This window comes from Lepidochelys kempii, chromosome 1, assembly GCF_965140285.1.
Source record: "Lepidochelys kempii isolate rLepKem1 chromosome 1, rLepKem1.hap1, whole genome shotgun sequence".
Taxonomy (NCBI): domain Eukaryota; kingdom Metazoa; phylum Chordata; order Testudines; family Cheloniidae; genus Lepidochelys; species Lepidochelys kempii.
This window is the reverse complement of record NC_136380.1, coordinates 310,362,654-310,388,470: the sequence shown is the minus strand read 5'-3', so window position 1 is coordinate 310,388,470 and position 25,817 is coordinate 310,362,654. Positions and strand designations below refer to the sequence as shown.

Here is a 25,817-nt window from a genome sequence, read left to right as displayed (position 1 = left end):
AAATGGTTCTGTTGTTTCAAAGAATGAGACTTGGGATTGGTAGGGCAAGGAGACTGGGACTGGTTGTTCAAGGGGACCGAGCTCAGGAGCCTGGGGCATTAGGGGAGAGATGCATTGGGTGAGGAGCTGGGAAGGGGGAACTGAGACTGGCTGGGCAAGGAGAGTATGATGGGATGAGAAGTCTGAGAATTGGAAACTGAGACTGGGTAGTCAAGGAGAATAGGACAGGGATAAGAAGCCAGGAGTGGGAAGTTGGGGAGCGAGGTTGGAGGGGACAGGGCAGAAGGGGTCAAGCTTCAGAGGGAGGGAAGGCAAAGGGACAGGCAGAAGTGAGTCTGTGCAGACTAGAAGACATTTCCATTCAGAACCTGTAATAGAACCCATGATTCCTGAGTTTCAATATTCTTCTGTTCTCAGAAAATATCTGTGAAACCAACTGGCAAAGTGTGTTTCCATCTCCCTTTAGTGCTTCCACCTACAGGATGATGATCTACTATTGAGATCAGTTACTCCATTAGCTCACATGGCTGGAGTCTGTGTGGTGGTCCAGATCTGCTGCTGTGGGTGTCAATATGATGCCACATGATGGAATTTCTTGGGAGGGTTTCAGGGTTTTGGTTTTTTTTAATAATTAGGGCATTATTAAAAAAAACATGTTAAAAGTAGGGATGTAAAACCAGTTAATCGGTAAGCATTAGGCTTCCCTGTTAACTGACATTAACCGTTAACCCCCAGCTGCACCAGCCAGCCCATGGCCGTGCCACGCCAAACCCAGCCATGTCGGCTGGACATCAGCCCCTGGCTACACCACTCTGGCCCCGGCCGTGCAGCGCCAAGTTCTGGCTATACTGGCCGGACCCCAGATCCTGGCTGCACTGGCCAGACTCCAGCCGTGCCCCACTAGCTGGCCAACTGACCCCAGCCCAAGCCCCTGTGTCGCCAGCCAGAGCAACCCCAGCCCCTCTCCCTTTAATCAGTTAACTTTTTAAATGATAGTATTTTAATAGTTTAAATGGTTTTATTTACATTTATATTTATATTTACATCCCTAGTTAAAAGAACATTAATAAGTTGGCAAATTCAAGCACTCAGGCAACTCTAATTTATTCCCTTCATGTGGATGCAATGTGATACACTGGATGGACCTCCTCTGGTGAAGGATTAGGTCTGTGTAGTAAAGAAGGGTGACATCTGTAGGACCTCTGCCTTTGTTGACAAAGTTGGAAAGTGTTTCGTGACTCAGGCTGGAGATTGCTGAAGTAGAAAGGAGGTTGTCATAGTTAAGGAACTTGAATACTGTGTTGGCAAATTAGATTCTAACCCTGCCTCTTCCACAGAGTTCCTGTGTGATTCTGGGCAAGTCACTTAAACCAGACTTTTCACATGTGGTCATTAATTTTGTGTTCCTGTTTCTCTGGGTGTCTGAACTGAGAAATCTGGGTCTGATCTGCAGAAGTGCTGAGGACTTACAATTGGAACTGAAATCTGTGGGAACAGTGTTTTGAACATAGGAGGTGCTCTGAAACGTCAGGTCCTGCGCGTTCAACTAGGGCATTACAAGTTAATGGATACTTTTGACCTTAATCTCTCCGTGCTTCAGTCCCCACTCTGTAAAATGAAAAAAATAAGACCTCTTCATCTCACAGGGATATTGTGAAGATAAATTCATTGATGTTTGTGAAGCACCACATACTATTGTTAGGAATACCATAGAATAGTAATTAATTTAATAATTCTGTTTTCTGAGCAGGTTTGACGAGTGTGCAGTAAATAAGGTCTAGAGCCATACATGCAACAGTGAGGAGAAAACCAAATATTGAATAGCTGCTTATTAAGTGATCAGTATCCATCCTCGGCACTGAATCAGAGAAGGGTCGGTAGGAAAACATATATGATTGTGTAATTAAAGACAGTTATCAGAAGGCATATGCACAAAGATAGTGCTATTATAAAGTGGGTGCATAACTGGTTGGAAAATCGTTCCTAGGGAGTAGTTATCAGTGGTTCACAGTCACGCTGGAAGGGCATAACGAGTGAGGTACCACAGGGATTGGTTCTGGGTCTGGTTCTGTTCAATATTTTCATCAATGATTTAGATAATGGCATAGAGAGTATACTTATAAAGTTTGTGGACGATACCAAGCTGGAAGGGGTTGCAAGTGCTTTGGAAGTTAGGATTAAAATTCAAAATGATCTGGACAAACTGGTCTGGAGAAATGGTCTGAAGTAAATAGGATGAAATTCAATAAGGACAAATGCAAAATACTCCACTTAGGAAGGAATAATCAGTTGCACGCGTACAAAATGGGAAATGACTGTCTGGGAAGGAGCACTGCGGAAAGGAATCTGGGGGTCATAGTGGATCACAAGCTAAATATGAGTCAACAGTGTAACACTGTTGCAAAAAAAGCAAACATCATTGTGGGATGTATTAGCAGGAGTATTGTAAGCAAGACACGAGAAGTAATTCTCACACTCCATGCTGATTAGGTCTCAACTGGAGTACTGTGTCCAGTTCTGGGCGCCACATTTCAGGAAAGGTGTGGACAAATTGGAGAAAGTCCAGAGAAGAGCAACAAAAATGATGAAAGGTCTAGAAAACATGACCTATGAAAGAAGATTGAAAACACTGGATTTGTTTAGTCTGGAGAAGAGAAGACTGAGGGTATGTCTACACTATGAAATTAGGTCGATTTTATAGAAGTCAATTTTTAGAAATCGATTTTATACAGTCAATTGTGTATGTCCCCACTAAGCGCATTAAGTCGGCGGAGTGCATCCTCGCTACCATGGCTAGCGTCGACTCTCAGAGCAGTGTGCTGTGGGAAACTTTCCCGCAGTCTCCGCTGCCCACTGGAATTCTGGGTTAAGCTCCCAATGCCTGATGGGGCAAAAACATTGTCTTGGGTGGTTCTGGGTACATTTAGTCAGTCTCCCCTGCCTCCCTCCCTTCCTCCCTCCGTGAAAGCAACGGCAGACAATCATTTCGCACCTTTTTTCCTGGGTTACCCATGCAGACACCATAGCACGGCAAGCATGAAGCCCGCTCAGCTCACCACTGCTGTTGCGAGCATTGTAAACACCTTGTACGTTATACTGCAGTATGTGCAGAACCTGGCTAAGAGACGGCAGCACAAGGACGATTGTGAGGAGGACGTGGACACAGACGTTCCTGAAAGCATGGGATGTGGCAACTGGGACATCATGGCAGCAGTGGGGCTGGTTGATAAAGTGGAACGCCGATTCTGGGCCCAGCAAACAAGCACAGACTGGTGGGACCGCATAGTCTTTCAGGTATGGGATGATTCCCAGTGGTTGCAAAACTTTCACATACGTAAGGCCACTTTCCTGGAACTCTGTGACTTGCTTTCCCCTTCCCTGAAGTGTAGGAATACCAAGATGAGAGCTGCCCTGACAGTTGAGAAGCAAGTGGCCATAGCCCTGTGGAAGCTTGCAACACCTGACTGCTACCGGTCAGTCGGGAATCAATTTGGAGTTGGCAAATCTACTGTGGGGACTGCAGTGATTCAAGTAGCCAATGCAATCACTGACGTTCTGCTATCAAGGGTAGTGACTCTGGGAAATGTGCAGGTCATAGTGGATGGCTTTGCTGCAATGGGTTTCCATTACAGTGGGGCGATAGGCGGAACCACCTTCCCAACCAGTACATAAACCGCAAAGTGTACTTTTCAATGGTGCTGCAAGCACTTGTAGATCACAAGGGATGTTTCACCGACATCAACGTGGCATGGCCAGGAAAGGTGCATGACGCTCACATCTTTAGAAACTCCGGGCTGTTTGAGCAACTGCAAGAAGGGATTTACTTCCCAGACCATAAAATTACTGTTGGGGATGTTGAAATGCCAATAGTTGTCCGTGGACCCACCCTACCACTTGCTCCCATGGCTCATGAAGTCATACACAGGCAGCCTGCACAGTAATAAGGAGCAGTTCAACTACAGGCTGAGCAAGTGCAGAATGGCAGTAGAATGTGTCTTTGGACATTTAAAAGCTCACTGGCTCTGTTTGCTGACTAGGTTAGACCTCAGCGCAACCCAACGTTCCCATTGTTATTGCTGCTTGCTGTGTGCTCCGCAATATCTGTGAGAGTAAGGGGGAGACATTTATGGCAGGGTGGGAGGTTGAGGCAAATTGCCTGGCTGCCAGTTTTGAACAGCCAGACACCAGGGCAATTAGAAGAGCCCAGGTAGGCACACTGCGCATCAGAGAGGCTTTGAAAACCAATTTTATGACTGACGAGGCTACGGTGTTACAGTTGTGTGTTTTTCCTTGATGCAAACCTGCCCCCTTTGTTGATTTTTATTCCCTATAAGCCAACCACCCTCCCCCCTTCAATCACAGCTGGCAAAGGAAATAAAGTCACTATTGTTTTGAAACCATGCATTCTTTCTTTATTAATTTAAAAAAAGGGGAGATAACTGATAAGGTAGCCCGGGTGGGGAGGGGGAGGAGGGAAGGACAAAGCCACATTGCTTATTGTAGCCACACGACAAATCAAAACTGTTTTGAATGCCAGCCTTCTGTTGCTTGGGCCATCCTCTGGAGTGGAGTGGCTGGGTGCCCGGAGCCTCCCCCCGCCCCCGTGTTCTTGGGCCTCTGGGTGAGGAGGATATGGAACTTGGGGAGGATGGCAGGTGGTTGTACAGTGGATGCAGCGGCGATCTGTGCTCTTGTTGGCTTTCCTGCCGCTTTACCAGACACCTGAACATGTCCGTTTGCTCCCCCATTAGCCTCAGCATTGCATCCTGCCTCTTCTCATCGCACTTACTTAATGCTTTCCTGGACTCTGCCACTGAATGCCTCCATGCATTCAGCTGTGCCCTATCAATGCAGGAGGACTGCATGAGCTCGGAAAACATGTCATCGCGAATGCGTTTTTTTTGCCTTCTAATCTGCGATATCCTCAGGGACGGAGATGACGGGGGAGCATAGAAACATTTGCACCTGCACAGGGGATAAAAAGGGAGCGTAAAATTTAAGATGATACATTTCCGAGAACAAAAGGGAGACTCTTTCACAGTGAATCAAGCAATTCACAGTGGACAGCACATGTGCTTTAGGTACAAGGTCGCATTTTACCTTTTATATTGAGCGCCTGCCGGTATGGTGACACATCACACATGGCTGGGCAACAGAATTTGGTTTCCAGGCAGCCAAGGTAAGCCAAAGGGTACGCAGGTTTGGCTTCTAATGCCTTCATAGCATGTGGTAATGTTTTCCAATTGCAGCACCGTCCTTTCTCATAGCAAGCAATGACGGTTGGGTTTGCCATTTAAAAGGAGCGGCTGCGGTTTTTGGGTGGATGTGCAGCGCACATCTCCCCCCACTCCTCTGCGTGGCTATTTGGGATGATCCCTTCATCCTCCCTCTGCTGCATGGCTTTTCTCAGGGATGATCCCTTTTAGCCAAGTGCAAACAGCCTAGCATGAACAGTCAGCCTAGCATGAACGGTGTCCTTTTACTGTTCCCTTACAAAAATTCTCCTATTTCAACCAGGTGACCATGAATGATATCACTATCCTGAGGCTAACACAGGAAGACATAGCCCTAATGTTGCTTGAATGCAACCAAAACCCAAGACTATTCGCTGCCGTGCTTTGTGCTGCAATGATTCCAGACTACTTGCTACTGGCTTGGCGTGGTAAAGTGTCCTACCACGGAGGATGAAATAAGGCAGCCCTCCCCAGAAACCTCCTGCAAAGGCTTTCAAAGTACCTCCAGGAGAGCTTCATGGAGATGTCCCTGGAGGATTCCCACTCCATCCCCAGACACGTTAACAGACTTTTCCAGTAGCTGTACTGGCTGCGAATGCATCCCAATTCTTCAGGGCAAATCAAACATTACACTACAGGGGTTAAAAGCAATTGTGTTTAGTTACAAATGTGCACTCACCAGAGGTGCCTTCTCTGCCTTCAGGGTCGGGGATCCCGCCTTGGGCGGGTATTGGCTCCAGGGTGATGAAGAGGTCCTGGCTGCCTGGGAGAACAGATTCACCACTTGCCTGCTGTGCATTCTCCTCCTCCTCATCCACAAAATCCTCCTCCATGTTGTGTGAGACTCCCGCCTTGCAGGTGTCCATGGACAGTGGTGAGGTAGTGGTAGGATCCCCCCCCTAGAATGCCATGCAGCTGACCATAGAAGCAACACGTATGGGACTCTGACCCAGAGCCACCGTTTGCCTCCTTTGTCTTTTGGTAGGCTTGCCTGAGCTCCTTGACTTTCATGTGGGACTGCTGTGTGTCCATCGTAGTCTCTGTCCATCATGCCCTGTGCGATCTTGGCATATATAGTAGCATTTCTTCTTTTTGATCGGCGTTCTGCCTGCACAGATTCTTCTCCCCATACAGCAATCAGATCCAGTGTCTCTCGTTCGCTCCATGCTGGAGCTCGTTTGCAATTCTAGGGGGACTGCATGATCACCTGTGCCGCTGAGCTGGCCACACTGACCAAACAGGGAATGAAATTCAAAAGTTCCTGGGGCTTTTCCTGTGTATCTGGCTAGTGCATCAGAGTTGAGAGTGCTGTCCAGAGCGGTCACATTGGAGCACTCTGGGATAGCTCCCGGAGGCCAATAACATCGATATGCATCCACACTACCCCAAATTCGACCCAGCAAGGTTGATTTTAGCGCTACTCCCCTCACTGAGGAGGAGTACAGAAGTCAATTTTAAGAGCCCTTTTGGTCAATGGAACAGGGTTGCTTGTGTAGACGCATTCATTATAAAATCGACCTAATGTGGCTAAATTCAACCTAACCCTGTAGTGTAGACCAGGGCTAACAGGGGACATAACACTTTTCAAGTACATAAAAGGTTTTTACAAGGAGGAGGGAGAAAAATTGTTCTTCTTAACCTGTGAGGATAGGACAAGAAGCAGTGGGGTTAAATTGCAGCAAGGGCGGTGTAGGTTGGACATTAGGAAAAACTTCCTAACTGTCAGAGTGGTTAAGCACTGGAATAAATTGCCTTGGGAGGTGGTGAGATTTTTAAGAGAAAGTTGGACAAACACCTATCAAGGATGGTCTAGATAATACTTAGTGCTGCCTTGAGTGCAGGGGACTGGACTAGATGACCTCTCGAGGTCACTTCCAGTTCTATGATTCTATGAAAGGGGCCAAATTAAGGTTCCACAGGCAACCTCAACTCTGGCATTTCCTAACTTTTGAGTGCTTGACTTTACAACTTTAATGAGGTTCTCTTAACATAGTTTTCTTGTTTGTAGTATAAAGTAAGAATGAGAACTAGAGATGGAAAATCAGTTTATTTTCTTGCAGTTGTCTCTCACTTGTTATCCCTGACCAATCTTTGAACTAGTTAACTTAGATTCTAACTACCAAATGTATAAGATTCATGTCGAATTTATTGGAGATAAGTGCATTATATGTTTTATGTAGTGCATTTCAACTGACGATCTCAAAACACTTTCATACTAGCTTTAGTATATACCTCTCCTAACCAGTTTGATACATTTTAATCATACTAATTTGACAGTTGGGAAAATAGATCCTAATGACAGTAATAGATATGGGGATTCCATAAATTTTGGTGAATTTAGCAGGTACAAATCAAGACTGTTGGAGGCATCAAGGCACTGCCATGGCCCAGGTTGATCTCTGGTTTACAATCACTTGTTCCCTGAGCAAGCTGTGAAGACTTCCCTGGGAATGGAACAGTTTCTGACTTTCTTCAGCTTTGGTTCCCTTGACTAATAAAGGGGATATGATGAAATGCTTCAAAGTCCATTCCAGTCCATAGTGCATATCTTGCATTTATATTTGATGGGTAGCGTCTCATTCCACAATTGCTCCCGTTTAAATTATAACATATTAAGAAGTTAAGTAATCAGTATTTTAGACTGCACTTTCTTCAAATCTTGCTCTTTCATTGGGTAGTCATAGTCATGATACATAGCGATACTCCTAACAATATTGTAAACTTTGAATAGTTTTGTTTATATGAATTGATTTTTTTTACAATAAAACTTAATAAAAATGCTCAAGTCTCAGGATTGCTGTGAATTTCATTTGCAATTATCCGCAACTCTGATGCTTTTAACTCACAAAAACCCAATGACTGTTGTTAGCTACATATTTTTGATAATAGTGTTTACGTTGGTACCATCAAAAAGCTGTGTTATAGTGTTACGCCAGTTAATAAAGTTTGTAAAGAACTTGTTTGAGAAAACACCCAGTGGTTCATCTATGAAACCCTCTGTAATAGGTTGAAAAGAATAAATGACAGTGATATAAGCTTGTAATAAGCTTAGCCTTCGGACTCATCTTTTTTTTTTTTTTTTTAAAGTCTTTCCTGAATGGATATTTGAAAGAGTGAAAGAAACCGAAGGGCATTTAAATCCCCCCCCCCCCTTTTTTACACACTTAATCCAAGCATTTGATGCCACACGCACATGTGTGCCTGGCCCTAACAAATGCTACTAGCTAGAAGGTTCTGTACAGTCTGAGGTGAATGCAACTCAGCAATGTGGATTTTTGAGGCAGTCTTCTTGAAGAACTCCAGATACTAGTAACTTATGAATTTCTTAAAATTCTTTTTTCCTGTCACTAAGAATCTGTATTTTGTATTCATGGAATGTGGCAACCTTCTACTTGCCAAAGGTTGTAGAGCCTTCTAGATAAAGTGTTGTCCCACCATTGCAAAGTACTGAGTTCATATTTTGCTAAAGTTTTACTTTTATTAAAGTAAACATATTATTAAAATGTTTCCATTATGATTTTAGATTTTCCAAAAACTTCTGAGCCGAAACGTATCATGTTAAAAAGCCTATTTCGAAAGCTGTGTAGCCATATGAAGATATGATAGCTAAATTAGAAAAGAGATTATACTGAAGACACAATGTGTGCCAATTTGGTCTTTCCCTTTCTAACTCATCACTTCATTGTGTGGGGTTGTGAACTAAAGGAGGCAGACACATCAGTCCTATTGTCTTACTTTGCTTAATAATGTAAGTAGTTTTCCCCTGTCTAATACGTTTTCTTTTAGTGTACATCATTACATGACTGAATAGATGGATTTGTAATTTGGATTATTTTTACAAGGGAAATATTTTGGATCAGTTGAATGATCTTTTAGCATAGCCTAGTGGCTAATAGAAGGTAGTGCTCTGTCGCTGTCAGTTTAGAATGAAAATAGGAAGTGAAGTTTTTTCAAATAACTTGTTCAAGAAATAAATGCAGAACAAATAATAATCAGTAGTCTCATCTAAAAGGAAAAAGAATAAAAACAAATGTAAAAAAGCAAAACCCAATCAGCATTATGTTTACAAAGCATTATTGCTTGAATTGGATATTGCATTTCTGTCTCAGCGCTCCAGAAATTTTTTCCAAGATACAGGAGGCAAAACTTTCACCCCCTAAATGTTTTGTTTTGCTTTTTCTTGAGATGTCCCTTATCAATTCTCCCATGTCTGTCTTGTTTTTTTTCCTGGATTCCTCTCTCATTCTACAGACTTTTGATTGTTGTTATTAATGCTGAATTTTAAAGAGGTTTCTTGGTCCTCTGTGTTTGTATGTGTGTAATTATATATAAAAACTGTGTGTGTATGTGTGTGTAAAACTCCCTCACTTTTTGTGTTATTAGCATTGGCCATATTGTTGCGGCTTGTTGCATCTTTGCTCTCATTTTTCTTTTGGGACATCTTTTAAAATTTATACTCTTCAGTAGTAAGAATTCTAGACAGATGATATCGTTGGAACATTACTTACCCTATCATTCTGCTTCTCTGAACATATCTTTCAGAATTGTCACTCACCAGCCCACCTCTTCTGTGTTTTGGATGTTGCCTTTCTGGAGGTGTATTTTCTCTTGCACCTTGTTTTTCATTATTTTCTGAGGCATTTTTGAACCTTATGAGGGTCATCTTGAATTTGTTAACCTTTTGAGAGAGCTGTCTATTCATGCAGTTAGAACTGACTGGAAAATTTGAAGTGCAACAGTTATGCTCAGCAACGGTAGCACCTGAGTTCTAGTACAAGATATGGTTCTCTTTCACATGCATACACATACTACTGCTGCCATGAAGGATCAAAAAATGTTAAAAGCTAGGGGAAATCTGCCAATCTCACTCCAAGGAACTAAGACCAGGGATGAAAATCTCATAACAAGTAGAATTAAAAGGTAAGTAATTTTATTGAACCCTTTGATGGTGCTTTTTGATCATAGATATACATGTACTTTGCAAAGGAAGGTAATATGATTAACTGTGTTTTACAGATGGGGATACTGAGGCACAGAGGTGACTGACAGAGTAAGTCAGTGGCAGAGCTGAGAAAAGATCTGAGGTCTCCTGATTTCTTTGCAGATGTTGGTGTGAAGAAAAAGAAATGTGGGACAATGGTTTTCATGGCTACCAGGCAGATCATGAGTCAACCCAGAAAAGCCTCATGGATGTTGAAGTTTCTCTGAACAATAATAATAGTATAATAATACCTATCTCTTATATAGTGCTTACCGAAGGTCACCTAGGTCCTAGCAGGCCAGTGGAATGAGCAGAAATACAATCATCTGGGTAACTTGAAGTCCAGCTGCGTGATCTAAACACAAGAATTATTCTCAATGTAACTGGTTTGAGACTGCTGCAAAATGAAACCACTCAAATGAATCCATTTTAAGAGTTGGCTACTCATTCTGAAATCAAATAGAAACAATACTGATACACCTTCCTGACCCATTCTCAGCACCATATGATCTGTATTCACAAACCCAAATAGAGACGTGTATTACTTCATATCACGTAATGAGACATGATTAATTTAAACCCAAAGTTTCAGGACTTTCTCTTGGCTATGACGAAGAGGGGTAAAGTAGAATTACGGTTGTTGAATCATCTGTTTATACAAACAAAGTTGCCTACCCAAAGGCAAATGACAAAATAAATAGAATTCAATTTCCAGGTAAGCAAAGACAGTCAGCAAAAATTCCTCTCTTAGGAACCAGAAGTTGTGTAGTAGTTGACTACATGACTACAACATGACTACAAAATGACAACATGACTACAAACATGACTACAACAACACAAAATATTTTGCATCCAGCATCTTCAATATCCCTTCCTAACACTTTAGAAGTTATTGTAATGTACCTGACATTCAATCTGTTTAATTCTCCATTCAGTTGCAAAGATTATTTTTCCACTATACTACTGGGAATACATTTCTCACTAATAAACAAACTTAACATTATTTCTGGGGGGAGGGGGGAGATATGAAAATTCTTTGCTCAAACTGAGGACAAAGAACCATTCAGTATCCATCTTTGTCAGTTCTCCCCCCCCCAGCCCCCCGACTTCGAAAATCTTCAAGCAAAACAAATGTAAAGAAAATACGTAATCAAATTTAACCCCTATTTAGGTGGTTTTAGGCAAGTGCGCAAGAATCAGGATATGGGCTTCGGTACCATTTCTGCTGGCTAAGTCACACGTTTTGAAACAATAATTCAAACCTTGCGTACTTAAGTGACCTGGGAGCCTATGTTTCATTAACTTTCAGTAAAACTTAGGTTCCTACCTTCTTAAGTAACCTGTGAAAATGGGACTTAGCCTCCTAAGTCACTTAGGTAGATCTATATTATGGCAGCATACAATGTACAGACACTGCATGCCCAGCTAGCACGGGTAGTAAGACTAGTGAAGACAGTGAGGCAGTGCTTAGGCGAGTAGAGTACTGTACATGCCTGAACCCTAGATTATATATCCCACATGGCTCTCTAGATACCCAGGCAGTGCCTCCCATGTCTACACTGCTGTTTTTAGCAGTGTAGTGTTGTACAGCCAGAGCCTTTGCCTCCCCACTGCCAGAGAACGTCCCTCACTGCAGTGAAAGGCTCCAGCACTGGGGAAAGGTTCCAGCAGTTCCCTGCTGCACCCCGGCCAGAACCTTTCATTGCTACATGTAATCTACACACTGCAATGAGTGTGCACACCGCCTGCCTTTCACTGCAGCATCTAGCTGCAGATACCCTACGCACAACCACAGGGTCTTAGATACATATGAAAATTTTACCCCAGGCCACTATGAGGTTTATGGGAATTTCACTTTCCTTATTATGCTGTCTTTCTGATACTTTTTTCCTCTCACTGGCATTACTATTGATCACGTATAGTTAAAATAGCATTTGGCTATGTAAGCAATTTATATGCAATGATAAAATAAATCATTTTTACTCAGTCTTTAAAAATGCAAATTCTATAGTAGAATTTCAATTAATTGCCATAAAAAAAATTCTGTCTGGGTTATGATAATAAGGTTCACTGTTAACAAATCAGCAAGTTATGTTTACTACTAACTTCCAATCGGTACATTAGGTTTGGTTTTTGTTCTGGGTTGAACTCTACAGTAGCAGGCATAGCACTTGATTTTTGTTTATATTTACATAGATACATAGCAGGCATAGCACTTGATTTTAATTATATTTACATAGATACATAGATATTAAGGTCAGAAGGGACCATTATGATCATCTAATCTGATCTTTTTTCCTGCACAATGCAGGCCACAGAATCTCACCCACCCACTCCTGCAATAAACCTCTCACCTATGTCTGAGTTTATTGAAGTCCTCAAATCATGGTTTAAAGACTTCAAGGAGCAGAGAATCCTCCAGCAAGTGACTCGTGCCCCATGCTATAGAGGAAGGCAAAAAACCTCCAGGGCCTTTTCCAATCTGCCCTGGAGGAAAATTCCTTCCCAACCCCAAATATGGCGATCAGCTGAACCCTGAGCATATGGGCAAGATTCACCAGCCAGATACCCAGGAAAGAATTCTCTGTAGTAACTCAGATCCCTCCCCATCTAACATCCCATCACAGGCCATTGGGCCTATTTACCATAAATATTTAAAGATCAATTAATAAAATCTATTTTATTGATAACTTGCTACTTTCATTATGACAGCATGAAAATATTGAACTCCAGACTGTCTCTCTAATTTTGCTTTGGAATTTCAGTCCATCAGTACTCCTATTTAAAGGTTGTAATTCTCATTTTCTGTTTACACGTTTTGGTAATTAATAGTTCTGAAAATAATTACTTTTTAATACAAAATTATTGATTTTTCTGGTTTCTAAAAAGTGAAGTTAATTAACATATGGTGGAAAGGTTAGACACGTACTCTGGATACTCAATTGCCATAAATGGTTAAGTAAGATAATCAGATCTGTCAGAGAATTGAGAGAGGAAGCTGCACTAGAGTCTATAAGTCAACCTCAAGCTTGTAGTCAGCCCTGGTTTCCAAGTTCAGTCCTGAGCAGGAAGTTGGTCTAACCAGAGCAGGGGAGAGTTGGAAGAGGAACAACTGTGAGAGGGAATAACTGGGTATTCTATCACTGAGACGGGAGGCAGAGGAGGAGGGGTAATGTATGAGGGTGGGGTGTGTACAAGAAACATTCAGTGCTTCCAGCTATGCCAGGTTCTATTGGGCAGTAGTGGTGCTACCTAAGTATTCAGTTTTGAATAGATTTTGAAACATTATGCATCTGATGCAGATTATCTGAATTTTGGCTGAATATCTGTTTGAAGTTGACTCTCAGTACATCCTCAAACATAATAGAGAAGATGTTTTGAAACAAATCCTTATTCCCAGATGAATTATATAGAGTTTCTACCTCTTTAGTAAGTAATATTGGGTGAGCCTCACATGGAAACCCCGGGAATTGTGAAAGATATTTTTCAACAGAAAACTGTTAACAAGTATTCTGAAATTAGTGGCAATGCATCTTTCTTACTAGATTCAGATATGGATGGTTGTATTTATTTTCCCCCAGAAACACTGCCACTCTGTGGAAAGCAGAAGGGTTGCTAGGGGGAATCTGAAGATGTTTTTGAGAATTCAGGGGTCTCAATGAAACTGAATATAACTGCCATAAATGTCTGTTAATGTTCCCAGGACTCCGAACCACTTGTCACTGATAAGTATTGAGATTTGTATGTAATATTGCAGAAAGTTAATAAATGATCTGTTGTTACTTACAGCCTCTGCTGCCCCTTGCATAATCTGTCTGGCACATAGTGTATTTATCTCATAACATTGCTTCTGGGCAGACATTCAAATTTCCACACAATAACATCAGAAAGATCAAATCCCTAAGTTTAGCTAAAATAAAATATGGCACATATTGTGCTTGTTTCTCAAGATATACATTTTCATTATGGAGCTAGTCCCGATCAGCATCTTCTCATGAGACATTTCTAAAACTTGTGGGGAGGATTATTAACATAAAGTTGCTAACTGATTATTTCTGTTGCCCTGAAAGAGACATACTTCCATAGCTGTAGTTTTCAGTTTCACAGGACCCTTTGCTGATATTTTCTTGCATAACATATCCTAGTGTGTTATCTAGAGAACTGCAAAAGTTTTCACCAAACAGATGTAAATTCAGTGATACACACCTGAGCTGAAATCTGCCTGCCAATGTCCAGCCCAAATAGCTGGTCTAGGCACTGGGAAAACATAGGAGAGAAGGAATCTCCACTGCTAGAGAAGTTCTCTCTAGGTCAGTGTTAAAGGCACATGGCCTTGCCCTGAAAAGGTTAGTTTAATTTTAGGGCTGTGACCCAACAAGTATGAGGGGTGGGCAGTAAGGGGGATGGGGTGTAGAGATAAGGGCTACAGCATTGCAATCACATGTTTACTAAGTTTAGGATGTGCCCATCTTGGTAGTTCAGAATTTGTGCTGAATAACTATTATTGTTGTAGACTCCCTGGTGGGCATCAAGGAAGAAGCAAGTTCTTAAGAAGGGATTTGAATGAGGAGAAGGTAATGTCTTGGTGGGCCAGGACTTGGGTAGTGTAGTGTTTCCTAGTAGCTGGAACATTGGACTGGGATTTGGGAGATATGGATTCTAGCCCCAGCTCTGCGAATATCAGGCTAGGTGATGTTGGGTAAGTCATTTCACCCCTATGTGCCTCAGTTTCCCCATTTGTAAAATGGGATAATGATATTTACCACCTTTGTAAAGCACTTTGAGATCTACAGATGCAAAGTGCTGTGTAGGAGGTAGGTGTTACTATGACTTGAATAGAGAGTGACATGCAAAAAGGCCCTGAGACATTTGACAGGGAAGCAGGCAAATGGTACACTGAAGCTGATATTATTGGTGGAGTGGATGAGATGTGATTGACAATGGCACACATCTAAAAACTTTCATCACAGAATTTTCTCTTTTATAGAGTGAAATTAAGTACTCAGAAGTATTTAAACATACTTTGTTATGACATAAGCCAACAAAAATTTAAAATATTTGAATGTAATGGTTTGTACTCCATCCTGAATACCTGTTCTTATTTTAATGCCTGGGTGTAAGTGGACCATTGGAAGTTGACATTAATACTGTATATTCTGGCTTTTGTCAGTTTTAGTAATCTTAACATTATTTATACATATATTTTCTTTTTAATTAATAGGTACTCCTCCGTACAATGATAACAGAGTGCCTCAGGGCACTACATCTAGTGTTGTATATTGATGAACTAGAGGATCAGGTGTATAGAAAAGTGAGAAAAATTGCCTATAACAAAATTATTTAGATTATTAAAGATTTAAGTAACTGGGCATCACAATGGCAGGTTAAATTCAACATACACAAGAAAAGGGAATTGGCAGTATACATTGGAAGAAGTTGTTCCAACCAGTCTTACACACGGGGTTTGTAAACTAGTTGCAGCCTCTCAGGAAAACTGGATAGTTCAGTGCACAACTGTCAGGGTTCCTTCCCCACTCTGAACTCCAGGGTACAGATGCGGGGACCTGCATGAAAACCTCCTAAGCTTACTTTTACCAGCTTAGGTTAAAACTTCCCCAAGGTACAAACTATTTTACCTTTTGCCCTTGGACTTTCGCTGCCTCCACCAAACATCTAACAGGGATATAATTTGGAAAGAGTCTGTTTGGAAACGTCTTTCCCCCCAAAATACTCCCAAACGTTACACCCCCTTTCCTGGGGAAGGTTTGATAAAAATCCTCACCAATTTGCATAGGTGACCACAGACCCAAACCCTTGGATCTTAAGAACGATGAAAAAGCATTCAGTTTCTTAAAAGAAGAATTTTAGTAGAAGAAAAAGTAAAAAGAATCGCCTCTGTAAAATCAGAATGGTAAATACCTTACAGGGTAATTAGATTCAAAACATAGAGAATCCCTCTAGGCAAAACCTTAAGTTACAAAAAGACACAAAAACAGGAATAGCCATTCCATTCAGCACAGCTTATTTTCTCAGCCATTTAAAGAAATCGGAATCTAACGCATCTCTAGCTAGATTACTTACTAAGTTCTAAGACTCCATTCCTGTCCCCGGCAAAAGCATCACACAGACAGATAAAAACTCTTTGTTTCTCCCCCCTCCAGCTTTGAAAGTATCTTGTCTCCTCATTGGTCATTGTGGTCAGGTGCCAGCGAGGTTATCCTAGCTTCTTAACCTTTTACAGGTGAAAGGGTTTTTCCTCTGGCCAGGAGGGATTTTAAAGGTGTTTACCCTTCCCTTCATATTTATGACAACAACTATGGTTAGAACTGCAAATAAGATGTTATTATTTTATTAAGAATAGTGTAGAAAAATAATGATGGAAAAGATTATTTGGGGTTTATATAGAACAATTATGTATTAATCTTGAATACGGTGTTCAGTTTGAAGTTACCTTATATCCCAAAAAGCTGTTGCAGAGCAAGAACAAATCCAATAATGGGCACTTAATACATATCTGTGTATCATTTCAAAAAATCTTCTATTAAAAGTTCTGAAAATAACCAGGGACAGAGTTTAAGAATATACAAGCTATTCCTATGCTAATTGACCTTTGAGGCTAGATGGCAGTCTTTCATTATCCCCTTCCCTCCCAGAATTATGGACAGATGGCGCACACGTGCTATTATTTTACAAGACAGGAATTTTGTTACATCAAGCAAAAAGAACTAGCACACCCTATTCTTTGGTAAATGCATAATTGTCTGACAACCATAACAATCTCAGAGTTCCTAAATAATACTGTTTTAAACTGTAAAACAGTTCTGTATATTAGTTAATCACAATCCTTCATTTATATTTATCTACTGTAAAACAGTTCTGTATATTAGTTAATCACAATCCTTCATTGATATTTATCTAGGTTCTTTTATACCACCTGTCACCATGGAATCTGAACACAACACAAAATAGATAAATAGTAGGTATATATTACTTCCCTGCACTATGAATTGTAAGTAAATTGGGGCTTTGGGACTAGGCAGTAAAAAGAGAAGGGACCTTCTCCAGCAGTTGATGCATGGGTTTTTCAGTCCTTCCCTCTTAGTAGTTCTTCCGACTAAAGTGGCCTCTGTATTCAACGGAGATAATGCTCAGAACAGAGAACCAGGGTGATGCTCACAGTGACCTGTGTTATCTAACAGCCTCAAGCTTCTACTTTCTATACCATTTGGAGCTTTTTTCGGGGTAGGAAGTCTTATTCTTAACTACAAGTTATAATAATCAAGCTCCAAGGTCATAAATTCATGGCTCGCCATAGTCAGCTCTGAGTCTGATAGTTTGGGCTACATTTTTCTGGCTAGCTACAGAGAGAAGGAGGCTTAATTTTCAGCCATGGCTATTTGAGCACCCAGTCACAGTGCGGGGGTCCAACAGGACACCAACACTATGAACTAATTTAGCAGGCTCTGGGCAGATGCTCTGGATAAAGAGATGTAATGTCAACAATTCTGTCTTTATTTACTTAAACATTCAGGGAGAAATTGCAATGCAAAATCAGCTTTTCTTCCTAAACCATTCTTTTCAAAAATAATATACATGGTAATTAGGTTGAAGCCAAAACATTCTCAGCTTTATTCACAAAGGTGTTAGTTTTGTCAAGTCAATTTCCTCAGTCAAACACATACATAAGAAGATATACTCATGAAAGGGAAGGAGAAGGGAATGGCAATAAAATAGATTCAGTGCAATATTTCTTTTTTATAGTCAAGTGGATGGTAGGTAGTGTTTGCCATTAGCTTCAGGCCAAAGTTCCTGGTACACCTTAGGACAGATTGGATCAGAGAGGAAGGTTTGCTTTTCAGATGGCTTTTTTATTTCTCTCCAAATAATGGAAATCAACAGAAAGATGATCAGGCAAAGACCAAACTCAAGACTCTGGGGTGTGTTAAATCCAAGAAACATCATGGTCTTATATTCAATAACCCTTACATCAAATAGACCTGTAACCTGCAGCAGTAAGAAGGAAAAGTACAGACACAGAGCAACCAAACTAAGCAACGAAAAAGCCCCCTCAGGATTGCTCGGGGTTTTATATTTTCTTAGTCCATGGAAAATTAACCAGGCTGTTTCAGAAGTCCTGTCCAGAGGTTTCCAATAGCATTAGCTCATAAATAGAGCAACCTGAGTACTGTCCCGAAACACGTTTGAATATCCAGTTCTCAGAGCAGAAGTTCCATCATACAGTGTGTTCCTCCTTCAGTTACTTTGGTTAGGGGTAACAAGCACTCTCAGAATTCTGGTGACAGGTGATTAGTTCATCAGGCCTTCACTCAATGTCAAATGTACACAATTGGAGGTTAGGCACACGCCCCACATGAGGGCCCCCCAAGGCCTGCCCACTGCCATAGTTCCACTTTCCCATGAGGTGTTAGTGATAAGGGCTGACCATGTGAACTGGCTGTTGGGCTGGTAGAGACCGGGGGGGCTGCCACCACTTCTCTTTGGGCAAGCTGGTACCTCCCCTGACCACAATTCCCATTCACTGTCTTCTGGTGGGTGAGGGTCTGTCCCAGAAGAGAGAGGATTCAGCTCCACCTCTCCTCCCTCGCCACCATCACTACCTGAATAAAGGACTCTGTATAGAGGATATCTGCCAACACCACCCTAGTGGAACCATATTGGGCTAGTGGCAATGAGGGCCCCCGCTCACAGAGCCCTCTGCTGGAGCAGTGTTAAGAGCAGACATGCAAAACCCATGAAAAAAATGCAGAAATTGGGCTTGCTTTTGGCTTAATTGGTTTGTGAGTTGCTTGTTGGCTAGTGTTTGGCTTGTAGCTTGTTGCTTCTTTTTTTGATTGGCTCCTGGCAAGCAGGGGCAAGGGGGAGTAAGCAGGAACAAAGGGCAAGAGGGGAAGAGAGTCAGGGGTGCACAGTGGGCCCAGCACAGTCCCAGACTGCATGCTGGAGGGATCTAGTCACATAGAGTGTTGGGGTTTTTAGGGATTGGCTTGTTTTGGCCTTGTTTTGAAATGGGATTAGCTTGATTTTTGGCTTATTGTGAAAGTTGGGGTGCTTATTTTCTGCATGAAAGTTGGCAACTGTAGTTAACAGCATGCTTCAGAGTTAACCCATTAAGATGAAGGGGGCAGTTCACACCTCTCAGAGCTGCTGTTTTAGGGTCTCCGAACACTCGGGCAGACACAACTGTATCTATTATAATCAGATCACATAATCAAGCTTCTTTTTGGGGGGAGAGGGCAAATAGGAGGGCTAGGAACATATTTTTTATTGTCCACAGTGAAAGCTGGGAGTCTGATGTCATTGTATGACTCCAGGAGTGGCGGCCCTAGGCACATGCCTGTTGTGCCTGTGCTCTACTCTTGTTTAGCGTTTGCAGGGTCTCTCTTTCACAGGTAGGCCTGGTCCATTGTTATGAAATTGTCTGCTACTAAACTGCTAACTCCACTTCCTGAAACTTGTAGGTATTCTGTGGAGGTCCCCCTTTCAAATACTGATTTAGCCTCACTCTGCTTGTCTGGTGAGTTCTGATGGTACCACAGCACAAGATGGTATGGTTTGATTTTAATTTACTTTAGAAGATGTGGCGTACGGACACATTGACATTAATATTTCTGCACATTTCATACAAGTATTGGTGGCCACACTGGTTTAAATTGTGTTAAATACTAGAATGATACATTGAAGGTATGTGCTAATGTGTTAATTCTGTCTTAGTATAAATGATTTTCATTCTATATATTTCTGCAAAATCAATTGACTGAAATCCATTACATTAAAAATGGAAAATTGAACTTCTTGACAAATGGTGCATTAAAATTACATTAATGATTGATTGGATAATGATGATGAGTTTAAATGCAAAATTGCTAGGGAAGGAAGAAGTAAAAGTGTTTATCCTGCTGCTAGATCCTCAGAGAACAGATTATAGCTATGAGCTTGATTTTTAATGCTTCCTACAGTAATTGCTAGTGAGGAGGCATGGGGGATCTTGGAGACCTTAGTAATATGCCACTGCCATTTTAATTGCCAAGAGAAGTATTACTAATTAAGGTGTCATTCTTCATTCATTCCAAAATAATTAGTCTGAAATATTTGCAAAAGCTGAGATATAAATTTAGATCCAAACTCACTTAGCTTAACCACAACAGACTTTATGTGAAAAAGATCTGTGGGTTAAGCAAGGTTAATATTAAAAAACCTGAAAATGTCATTTCTTTTCTTAGAATAATTTGATGCAATTATGTGATTTTCATGTTTTCATGACTTTTTTTAACTGAAGTAGCAGAACTGAGGATGATTTCAGAACTTTGCATAACCAAAGGACTGTGTTTAAAATGTGATTCTACTCCAGGATAAAAACAACTCTAAAAATGGCAATGTGGTGATTCATTTTTACTGTCTTTCAATGAAAAGTTGAATGCTTTTGAAAATCCTGTCTTTGAAGTCAAAATGAGTTCTTTCCTTCTTCTATATCATCGCAGAATAATCAAGTTTCACTTTTATTAGTACAGCCCCATTGTCCTCAGATTATGTTCTCAGTGACACCTGTTCAACCTCACTGCCTTCTGTGGGTTTATGCGAGTATAACTGATCACGCACAGAAGAGCTCACAGAAAAATATCCATATAGCCCCACTATTTTATCCTCCTTTGTATCCCAGTTTGATTCGCCTGTCCTGAAATACCTGTATATCTCTGCCAGATGATCACCAGGAGACGAGTTAATATTACTGCTACTTACAAATTTGCCTGGAAACTCTGTTATTAGAGTTATTGGAACAACATGCTCGTGTTGTTATGTTGCCTTGTCCTTCCTCCCTAATTTGTTTCATCCATCTGCTATGTCTTGCCTTTAAGGGTATGTCTATGCTGTAATTAAAAACCCGCGACTGGCCCATGCCAGCTGACCTGGGCTCATGGAGCTCCGGCTAAGGGGATGTTTAATTGCAGTGTAGAGGTTAGGGCTTGGGCTGGAGTCTGGGCTCTAAGACCCTGTGAGGTGGGAGGCTGCAGCCTGAGCCCCAATGTCTACTCCACAATTAAACAACCTCAAGCCCCAGGAGCCCAAGTCACCTCGGGTGTCTAACTGTAGTGTAGACATACCCATAGACTATAAACTGTTTAGGACTGTGACAAAGTTCCTGCGCTACCTTGGTGGGTCTTGTGCTTATTGGCGGATTTGCTCACCTTGGAGCTTCATGGCAGCCCTCAGCTTGGCCGTTTTTCTGAATTCACAGTCCTGGTCGACTCCTCCTGTGTCTGACCAGGAGTTGGGAGGATTTGGGAGGAACCAGGGCCCGCCCTCTACTCCGGGTTCCAGCCCAGGGCCCTGTGAAATGCAGCTGTCTAGAGTGCCTCCTGGAATGGCTGTGCGACAGCTACAACTCCCTGGGCTACTTCCCCATGGCCTCCTCCCAACACCTTCTTTATCCTCACCATAGGACCTTCCTTCTGATAATGCTTGTACATCTCAGTCCTCCAACAATCCACGTTCTCACTTTCAGCTCCTCGTGCCTCTTGCTCCCAGCTCCTCACACGCACACCACAAACTGAAATGCCCTGGAGCCAGGGTGCCCTGATTAGGTAGCACCAGGTGCCCTGATTAGCCTGCCTTAATTGATTCTAGCAGCTTCTTGATTGGCTGCAGGTGTTCTAATCAGCCTGTCTGAATTGTCTCCAGAAGGTTCCTGATTGTTCTGGAACCTTCCCAGGGAAAAGGGACCCACTTAACCTGGGGCTAATGTATCTGCCTTCTATTACTCTCGTATAGCCATCTGGCCTGACCCTGTCACAGGACATGGACTGTATTTTGGATTTTTTTTACTATTTATATGCACAGTACCTAGCACAATACAACCGTGCACTGGTTAGGGCCCCTAGTCTCCCCGATAATAAAAATAACATGCTAACAATGAGTGGCATTAAGTAAACATGCCTGTGTATGAGGAAAAAGGTAGGATAGAATCCAGCTTCCTCATTTTAAGCCTTGGAGAACTAACACAGCCAATAAGTGAAAATGTGCATTTGTCGTGGCCACACAGTAAGAAAGACAAGAGGCAATGGATGTGGTTTAATTAGGTCACAACTTTATTCACTTAACATATCTGAGAATAGCCGGTAATAAGTTATACAGTGCAGGTCATCTTTCTTTGCTTTAATCTTTTCCACCTATTTGGAAGTGCTCCTGTCAGCTCTCCTCTGTCTGAACCGGGTCCCAGCCCATCACTAGAATCCCACCATACTCCCATTGTATGATGGTTAAGGGAGAGTGGAAAAAACAAGGGTTTGTTTCCTTGTTGTTCCAGACGTTAGGAGCTCCAACCCCTCTTTTACCTGCTTCCTTACGGCAGTGGTTCTCAACCAGGGCTACATGTACCCCTGGGGTACGCAGAGGTCTTCCAGTAGAGTATATCAACTCATCTAGATGTTTGCCTAGTTTCACAACAGGCTACATAAAAAGCCCTAGCAAAGTCAGTACAAACTAAAATTCCATAAAGACAATGACTTGTTTATACTGCTCTATATACTATACACTGAAATGTAAGTACAATATTTATATTCCAGTTGATTTATTTTATAATTATATGGTAAAAATGAGAAAGTAAGCAATTTTGCAGTAATAGTGTGCTGTGACACTTTTGTATTTTTGATTTTGTAATTAAGTAGATTTTAGGTGAGGTGTAACTTAGGGGTACGCAAGAAAAATCAGACTCCTGAAAGAGGTACAGTAGTCCAGAAATCTTGAGAGCCACTCAGCTCTCTTCCCCTAATGCCCCTTCTCTACTTGCGCTACATTGATGACATCATCATCCGGACCCATGGAAAAGAAGCCCTTGAGGAATTCCACCATAATTTCAACAATTTCCATCGCACCATCAACCTCAGCCTGGACCAGTCCAAACAAGAGATCCATTTCCTGGACACTGCTGTGCTAATAAGCGATGATCACATAAACGCCACCCTGTACCGGAAACCTACTGACTGCTATGCCTACCTACATGCCTCCAGCTTTCATCCAGACCACACCACATGATCCATTGTCTACAGCCAAGCTCTACGATACAACTGCATTTGCTCCAACCCCTCAGACAGAGACAAACACCTACAAGATCTCTATCAAGCGTTCTTACAACTACAATACCCACCTGCTGAAGTGAAGAAACAGATTGACAGAGCCAGAAGAGCACCCAGAAGTTACCTACTACAGGACAGGCCCAACAAAGAAAATAACAGAATGCCACTAGCCATCACCTTCAGCCCTCAACTATAACCTCTCCAGCGCATCATCAAGGATCTACAACCTATCCTGAAGGACGACCCATCACTCTCACAGATCTTGGGAGACAGGCCAGTCCTTGCTTACAGACAGCTCCCCAACCTGAAGCAAATACTCACCAGCAACCACACACCACATGACAGAACCACTAACCCAGGAACCTCTCCTTGCAACAAAGCCCGTTGCCAACTGTGTCCACCTATCTATTCAGGGGACACCATCATAGGGCCTAATCACATCAGCCACACAATCAGAGGCTTGTTCACCGGCACATCTATCAATGTGATATATGCCATCATGTGTCAGCAATGCCCCTCTGCCATGTACATACAAACTGGACAGTCTCTACGTAAAAGAATAAATGGACATAAATCAGACGTCAAGAATTGTAACATTCAAAAACCAGTCGGAGAACACTTCAATCTCTTTTGTCACTCGATTACAGACCTGAAAGTGGAAATTCTTCAACAAAAAAACTTCAAAAACAGACTCCAGCGAGAGACTGCTGAATTGGAATTAATTTGCAAACTGGATACAATTAACTTAGGCTTGAATAAAGACTGGGAGTAGATGGGTCATTACACAAAGTAAAACTATTTCCCCATGTTTATGTCCCCCCTCCCCACCCCACATGTTCTTGTCAACTGCTGGAAATGGCCCACCTTGATTATCACTACAGAAGGTTCCCCTCCCCCCGGCCCTGTTCTCCTGATGGTAATAGCTCACCTTTCCTGATCACTCTTGTTACAGTCTGTATGGTAACACCCATTGTTTCATGCTCTCTGTGTATATAAATCTCCCCACTGTATTTTCCACTGCATGCATCCGATGAAGTAAGCTGTTGCTCACGAAAGCTTATGCTCAAATAAATTTGTTAGTCTCTAAGGTGTCACAGGTACTCCTTTTCTTTTTATCTTATGGAATGCCTCCCTTAAATCCACTTCCAGCTCCTGTTTATCAGGGAACCATATCCCCTCTGTAGTGAGTACCTGCACTGGACACCTGCTACCCACTATGTTGTGACATCTTGACCTAACCTACTTACTTACCTCACTGGATCTCTGACCTGTCATGGGGAGGGTAAAGGAAGCTACCACAATGCCAATAGGTGATAGAGTGGGTTCTTCTGATTAGTGATTGATGAGGGAGAGAGAGAGAATTCCCTCAAGAATGCATGGGCTATAAATATCCCCCACCCTGGCCGTGCACATGGTGGGTCAGTGCCCCTACCTGGTCTGTCCATTTTCTGTTCCCCCATCCTCTACCTCATAACCAAAACGCAATAAGAGCCCAGTCCCCTTTCCTTTCTGTTGGCCAGACAGAAATGCATGACATGAGGTGACCTCATTAACACAGTTGTAGAATCATAGGACTGGAAGGGACCTTGAGAGGTCTTCTAGTCCAGTCCCTTGCACTCAAGGCATGACTTAAGTATTATCTAGACCAGGGGTCTCAAACCCCTGGCCAGTGGGCTATCTGCGGCCCGAGAACCTCCTCAATGTGGCCCATGGGGCTCCAGCAGTTTTGGGGCTGGGTCTCTCCCTTGGCCCCGCCTGACGCCTCCAGGAGCGCCCCCACCCCCGTGCATCCCCCGGGTGATCTACAATGGCCCAAGGCTCTGTCCACCACCAGCAGCACAGCAGAGCTGAGCGGCTTCTGCCTGCTCGCTCCACGTGGCTGTCCCCGCCCCGAGGGCCCCTGTGGTGAATGGGAAGCTGCAGGGGCAGTGCCTGGGGGTAGCAGCCCACAGAGGCCCCCCAGCCCGCCCCGCCTTGGAGTCCCAGGTAAGCACTGCACCCCCCTCCCAGAGCCTGCACCCCCCACTCCCTCCCAATATACCACCTCCTGCCCCCAAAGTCCCTCCCAGAGCCTGCACCCCTCCTCCCTCCCAGAGCCTGTTAGCAGCACCCAAACTCCATCCCAGAGCCTGCACCCCAGACCTTCTCCCCCACCCAAACACCCTCCCAGAGCCTTAGGCAGGTAGGGGGTGGAGTTTTGGGGGGTGGTTTCTGGGCAGCATGAGTGACACTATTGGCCCGCTGGGAGGATTTGGGGGCTGACACTGGCCCTAAGGTAAATTGAGTTTGAGACCTTTGATCTACACCATCCCTGACGGGTATTTGTCTAACCTGCTCTTAAAAACCTTCAGTGGTGGAGATTCCACAATCTCCCTAGACAATTTATCCCAGTGTTTAACTACCCTGACAGTTCAGAAGTTTTTCCTAATATCCAACCTAACCTAACCTAACCTGCCCTTGCTGCAATTTAAGCCCATTGCTTCTTGTCCTATCCTCAGAGCTTAAGGAGAA

General features: G+C 42.7%; 2 protein-coding genes across 23 annotated transcripts in view; both read left to right on the top strand.

Moving 5' to 3' along the window:
* Positions 1–25,817, top strand: part of CADPS2 (calcium dependent secretion activator 2) — a 593,917-nt gene that overhangs the window by 340,108 nt on the left and 227,992 nt on the right. The gene's annotated exons all lie outside the window — the stretch shown is intronic.
* LOC144930118 (uncharacterized) lies at positions 3,023–7,939 on the top strand. Its single transcript, XM_078851146.1, has 2 exons — positions 3,023–3,294; positions 5,518–7,939. Exons 1-2 carry the CDS (start codon positions 3,037–3,039, stop codon positions 5,686–5,688), a joined length of 429 nt encoding a protein of 142 aa, XP_078707272.1. The 5' UTR covers positions 3,023–3,036; the 3' UTR covers positions 5,689–7,939.